General features: G+C 43.5%; 1 protein-coding gene across 1 annotated transcript in view; it reads right to left on the bottom strand.

The window, feature by feature from the left end:
* Positions 1-2,910: 2,910 nt before the first annotated feature.
* TNFAIP8L3 (TNF alpha induced protein 8 like 3) overlaps positions 2,911-7,015 on the bottom strand; it is a 44,322-nt gene continuing 40,217 nt past the window's right edge. The window contains exon 2 of the mRNA XM_068143819.1: positions 2,911-5,845. Within this exon, the coding sequence (XP_067999920.1) occupies positions 5,283-5,845 (563 nt within the window). The 3' untranslated portion in view covers positions 2,911-5,282. The remainder of the gene's footprint in view (positions 5,846-7,015) is intronic.

The raw sequence follows: 7,015 nt of genomic DNA, 5'->3' as shown, positions 1-7,015 counted from the left end.
ATTTGTTAAATATTCTTTGCCACCACCTGTAGTAAGTAGTGTCTGCTTGTGGCGAACGAGGTTCTGTGTTAATTGTGATGAAGAATGTAGCATTGCAAAAGGCTTGTATCTGTTGATGGTTTAAATGCCCTGCACCTTAATTGGTGTTCTAGTTGGATTCCAAAGTGGGTCTGGCCGCCCCAGACCCATGGAGAAAGGCACTCACACGAACAAGCGAAGCATTCCGTATGTCCCTTTATTAATCCCCAGTGATGATGTACGTACCGATCCCACTGCAAGCATAGAAGCCGGCATCCAGCTGCTGCTGCTTTTCCCATGGTAGCTGTGCTGGTTGGAGGCTGGTAGGCATAAGTCTTCACAGGTGTCCCCATGGAGGCAGTATGGGCCCTTCATCTCACAGCTGCCTGAGCTCCTGGGGAGATGTTTCCCCTTTTATTGTACTGTGGCCCAGCCCCTGTTGCCACACATTTGGCCAGAATGTGCAGGGAGAGGTGCCAAGCCCCACCTCCGCTCACATAAGAGCGCATGCATCTGCTAGGTTTGGGGGAGCACAGGCAGGGGTCCTTACTAAAGTTCCAGCTGTTGTTTTTCTCAATAATCCTCATGTGCTTTCCTAATCTGCCTGGCCTTCAAGACTCCCTCCTGCCAGTTCCTTATCTCAGAGCAGTGTGTGCTGCCTACGCAGCAGGCAATATTCCTGGGCCAGCAGCAGACCATTTCCCAATTAACCCCTTCTAATATATGCCTTGTTAGCCTGTCCTAATACAACTGCAGGTATAAAAAGAGTGAAAGAGCAACCTGCCAGCTCACATTATCTGATACTCTTTTTGGAATGCTGCCAGATTGAGATGTAAGTATCCAATGGTAGCACAACACACCATTTGCTATAGCGTTGGAGGGATTTGGAGTTTGGGAAGTTTGATGTAATTGCTGAATTGAAGGTTGCAGCCCTGAGCTAAATCATGAGGCTGTTCTGTGTGGTGTGGTGGTTGGTGTGTAATGAGTGCATGATACACTGCAGTTCTGGCTGATGTGAGGCTGATTCCCAGTACTGGGAATCCTGACCCTGTTGTCTCTGAAATATTCTTTCATCTAGTTCTGTACTGGCAAATCCTTTAGCAAGTATCTGGATCTTCTGTCATGTTCCCATTTCCTGTTTTTTTGGTGACTTACTAGACCTTGGAAGGATTGTCCTGCTAGCAGAGACAGGGAAATCACTTAAACTGTTCAGTGTGACATACTGTTCTGTGGTACGTGTACAATGCCATTAGGATGCAGAAGCAGCCGCTTCCTTGAGAGTGTCTTGAACATTAACACTTTTCTCTTTAGCTTTATGTAATAAATCTGGCAGTCATGAAGCAAAAAAATACTGTGTTCTGCCATGATACAGCTCACAAAATTAACCTGACAGCAATATTTTACCAGCAATGTGACTCAAAACACCACTTAGGAAGATTGCTTTAAACTCTTTATTTTAAAGTAGCTGGCAGTTTTCTTTGTGCCAATCTTTAATTGCTTCCAGTAAAATTGCTATGAGAGTTGTTTGCAAATCCTGTGCTCTTTCAGCCAAAATAGTTTGCTTTTTGCAGAAATGACAGGAGAAAATATGCTTGCTGCTGGTAGAGCATTCTGGTAGGTTCTAACACCTCCATGTTCAGGGCAGGCATTTGAAATGTCAGGGATGTGTCTTCTGTCTAACTTAGCTCAGTTTATCTAAATGTAATTTAATTGCACCATGGAAGGCTTGCAAGAAGGTGCTTGGCAGAGAGCAGGATCTTGTCATGTTACATCTGCTGTGGTCCTGACACAGGCTGCCTATCTTCTAGGCACCACTCAGACTGAGCCTGGGGAGAAGCTGGTACCTGAAGGAAAGAAGCTTGTGCCATTTTCCTCACATGCTTGTGAGGGAGTTTCAGAGCCCAGTGAGGGAACCTCACTACTAAACACCTTGAGTCAACATAATTTATTAGCTCAAGTGCTTAAGAACTTTGTGAAGAAACACATTTCATTTGCTTCTGATGCATGCTTGTGTTGGATGTGTGATGCAACAGATGTGTGGATTACTAGTTTTCTTCTAAACTCTTAACCTGTCCCTCTGTCTAACTCCTACCTTCACAGAATCTGGTTGTCAAAGAGCATTAGGGTTACAGAAGTTGAAGGTAACAGTTCACAGTATCACCACCAAGGTTGGAAGAGACCTCAAAGATCATCAAGTCCAACCTCTCACCAGAGACCTCATGACTAAACCATGGCACCAAGTGCCACATCCAATCCCCTCTTGAACACCTCCAGGGACGGTGACTCTATCACCTCCCTGGGCAGCCCCTTCCAATGGTGAATGACTCTCTCAGTGAAGAACTTTCTCCTCACCTCGAGCCCAAACCTCCCCTGGTGGAGCTGGAGACTGTGTCTTCTCGTTCTGGTGCTGGTTGCCTGAGAGAAGAGACCGACTCCATCCTGGCTACAACCCCCCTTCAGGTAGTTGTAGAGAGCTATGAGGTCTCCCCTGAGCCTCCAGGCTAAACAATCCCAGCTCCTTCAGCCTCTCCTCATAGGGCTTGTGCTCAAGGCCTCTCACCAGCCTTGTTGCCCTTCTCTGGACACGTTCAAGTGTTTCGATGTCCTTAAACTGAGGGGCCCAGAACTGGACACAGTACTCAAGGTGTGGCCTAACCACTGCAGAGTACAGGGATATAATGACTCCTCTGCTCCTGCTGGCCACTCTATTTCTGATACAGGCCAGGATGCCATTGGCCTTCTTGGCCACCTGGGCACACTGCTGGCTCATGTTTAGGCAGCTGTCAATCAGCACACCCAGGTCCCTTTCTGTTCACACAAATTCACTCCTCTTAATGCTTAATTTCAGTTACAGTTGATGGTTAAATAAATAAAAAGGAAACAACAGGGCAGTAATCACACATTTTTAATCCACAAATATGATAATACATCATATACTTAAGGTGACCTGAACATTGCCCACATATTAGCAATGTTATTACATACCAAGCTACAAGTACAAAAGTAAACAATGAATATACAGGATATGCAAGTATGAGAAATACTTGAAAACATTCTCTTTCCTTAAGGCTACTCAGATTTATAAATAAAACAACAGATGTTGTTGATTCAGTGTGTCTAAAATACCAGAATCTGAATATTGATACTTGAAACACAGACAAAAAAAGTCACAGATACAGGATATCCCTTTCCTTTGGACACCTTTAATGTTGAGCAATCTATTTTTCTGGCTTTAAGAAAAGAACTTAAACTTGTTTGCTACAAGTGAAACAAACACGCGAAATCTGACGTGTGCACTGGGACAGGAGTGTTGGATACAATAAATACTGGTCAAAAGCATCAACTGACAAGTACAAGCTTGGAAAGGATGCAGCTAATGGTGCATATGGATATGGCTCTGAAAATGGCTGCACCTGCAGCCCCTGATGTTGGTATTTCATTTGTGTGCTGTGTTGCAAAGGAATTGCCCACCTTTGTTGCTACTAAATACACCTTTTATGGTTAAAACAAATATGTGGGGGAAATGTACATCATTGCAAACTGCTTTGCTAATGTCTTATGCTGCTGTTTTTACTGCACTCCAAAATGAGTTTTGGGAACAGAAAAAAATCCATGTAGTGCAACCCACGTAATCTGGGTATGTGTATTCTCAACTCTGTGAAGGAGTGTGTGCAGCAGGATGGTCAAAGTCGTTGTTGTAAGAGATAAAATACAGTCATTCTGGAATGAGGAAAGACAGAAGAATAATACAATTTTGAGCAGTTTTCTCTACCACCATGGTTTTTAAGAGAAACATATTTTTTCCTTATCCTAAAGTGACCAACACTAGAAATTTTCCTTAGAAAGAACTAGTGGCTTTCAAATACATCCTCTTGCCTTTGGCAATTCTCAAGTACGTGCATCTCTGCATTACAACAGACATGGCAGGGAAAGTGTAAAGGGCAACAAGAGATTTCCAAACATACTTCCTTTACTTAGGGTCAGTCATCACCCACCCAGCTGCAAGATTCTCCAAGTGGCAAGCTGGTTCACCTTTGTTCCCTTTCTCCCTCCATCCCAACAAAACTGTTGTGAAGCCAGTATTTCTTTGCTCAACATTTCCAGTTTGATGACATCAGTGGATTTGCTTAAAAAAAGGTTAAAAAACAGTCAGCAAAAACATTCTGAACAAAAAAAATCACTCCTGAAGCTCACAAGTCGCTGTGCCTATTCTCTTAGGACTACTGTGGATATACAACATTGGGATGGCACTGCAAGCAGGGTGGGTGGGCTTCTTTTTTCTCACACCTCTGTTCTACTGTAGGCACAAACGAACGCCATGGACATGAGTAACAGTTTTGTCTAGGCTGATTTCTTTAAGGGTAGGGGATGTAAACACCACTTTGCTGTTCCACTGGTGTCTCAGTTGTACTCTTCACAAGTACAGCTTCAAAATCTTCACAAAGAACATTTTGTTCTGTCAAGCAAACCAGTAAGAGAACAAAAAGCAGCAAACCCCTCAGCCTAAACTCATCGGATGGTACCAAATGCATAAACCCTGAGTGGGGAAACTGATGTACTACTTTATCTAGTTTTCTGGTTAGAGCTTGATCCACTGAGCTGCTTTTCAAAATTAAAACCTGTTATTAGCAGGTATAAACCAGAACTCTGCAATGAAAACCAATGAACCAATGTTCATAGAGCAGTTCTTGACATTTCTCTCCCACTTCTACTCGTTCGTATTATTTGTTATTCTCTTCTTATACTTAAATACCACGTAAAAACAGAGATGCCTTCTCACATTGATTCCTGACCCTTTTGTAAGGAGTGAGCTTAATTCATTACAGCCCTACTTTCTGTCTTAGCTTTTTCAGTTAGCGTGGAAATAATAAAAACATACACACCAGGGGCCTGGGGGTAGATTCCATGCATTGCTCTGTTGCCTTCATCTGTCTATTTTTGCATAGCCATGCACTAGAGTTGACTCTCTTTTCAAAAACCTAGTAAGATCATAGTGTATAGCAACCTGTTTCTAGACAACATATATCAGCAGCCTTGTTCACTCTGCTCCTTAGACTGAATTATTTGGATGAGACATTAAAATGGATAGATTTCTGATTTAGGTTTTCCATTTCGTCATGAGCCTGGTGAACACTTTCTGGCTCTTGCTGGAAACTGCAGTAAGAGAGTGGTGGGGAGGAAGCCCGCTTGCTCACCACGGCTCATGAAGGGTGGCTGGTTCTAGAGAGAAGTTTTTGGTTAATTTCTTGGTTTTGAATGCAGTTTCAAAGGATCTTCTCATCAAGTAGCTTGTTGATCCCGTCACAGATCTTTTTAAGGTACGGCCGACAATCCCCATCGAGGCTGTACAGGGCAGTTAGAAATTCCACATCCGCAAAGTGATTGAAGACGTGGTTGATGCGCCCGTGGGATCTCGGTGTCAGATGTCGATCCACTAGTTCATGCACAAGGTCCTTACATTCGTTCAGAAGTTCTGCAAGAACATTTCTGTCAAAAGTGTACTCTACCTCATAGAAACTGACAATTGTCATGGCTGTTTGGTTCAGCTTCTTCCTGAACTTGTCTACGATTTCCAGCTCTTCTTGGTTGAACTGATTATTTCGGTAGAGGATCCCAATTTTTATAGCCACTTTAATCAGGTCTTTCATAATTTTATGGGCTTCCTTTTTGTTTCTGGTGTGTTCTTTTGTTACTTTGTACAGCTCGTCGAAGATTTCACTGCTTGTGTCATCGATCAGCATGCTAGCCATGGTTTTGCTTGCCATTTTACTCAGGATCTTTTTCTGGGCTTGTAGTGCAAGATTCTTGGAACTGAAACAATCAGGACCTGTTTCAGGATAGCAGAGAAGAATCAGAATCAATAAAACTGGAAAAGACCTCAGAGATCATCAAGTCCAACCTATCACCCAACACCTCATGATTACTAAACCATGGCACCAAGCGCCACGTCCAATCCCCTCTTGAACACCTCCAGGGATGGTGACTCCACCACCTCCCTGGGCAGCACATTCCAATGGCAAATAACTCCTTCTGTGAAGAACTTTCTCCTCACCTTCAATCTGAACTTCCCCTGGTGCAGCTTGAGACTGTGTCTTCTTGTCCTGGTGCTGGTTGCCTGGGAGAAGAGACCAACCCCCACCTGGCTACAACCTCCCTTCAGACAGCAATGAGGTCTCCCCTGAGCCTCCTCTTCTCCAGGCTAAGCAACCCCAGCTCCCTCAGCCTCTCCTCACAGGGCTTGTGCTCGAGACCTCTCCCCAGCCTCAGTGCCCTTCTCTGCACACATTCAAGTGTCTCAATAACATTAATTTTATTTGGTGAATAATTTTCATATCCATGAAGAAGAGCAGTACTTACACACTTGGGGCCTCAGACATCCATGTTCCTGATCTTGCTGTCAGTGAGGATATTTTGCTTACAAGTGAAGAACAGAGTATTTTGGCAGGGGCTATCTCTACAAGTTCTTTGCTAGTCTTTTAATGCTTAAGGTGAACACTAAAGCTTTCCTGGCAGAGAGATCTATTGAGATACTGTGTTCAAAATAATACAAGCCATCAAGGATAAGCAAAATGACGTGCAAAGGTAAAGATATGAGCCTGGAAGAGTTCTAGTTTTGGTCATTGGGGGGCACTGTTGTACCACCATCAGACAAAGAGCCTCTCGGACAAGGACAAATAAAGCAGATTGATAAACATGGATCTCAGATAAGGGCTAATAAACAGACTGATAAGGATGACTTTATTTTGCTTTAGTCTCTAGTATCGATGCCTTTTCTGTTCAGTACCAACTTGCAAAATTACAGGATGTGATTCTGTAAAGAGCTGGGGCTCCAGTGCATGTGCTTCCTGCCAGATAAAGATACCTGAGCTATTTGCTTCACATTTATCAACAAAAGTATCTTGCATTTTTTATCTGAACCATCCCCGCAAGTGTCACTTGGCATGGTGCCTGAGCACGTGGCTACTCCTGCTGGATTTTATCTAATGAACTTCTATAA

This window comes from Melanerpes formicivorus, unplaced genomic scaffold (assembly GCF_026170545.1).
Source record: "Melanerpes formicivorus ecotype bairdi unplaced genomic scaffold, bMelFor1.0.p_v2 SCAF_10, whole genome shotgun sequence".
NCBI lineage: Eukaryota > Metazoa > Chordata > Aves > Piciformes > Picidae > Melanerpes > Melanerpes formicivorus.
Note: the sequence above shows the minus strand (reverse complement) of the source record. Positions and strands in the feature narration are given on the sequence as shown.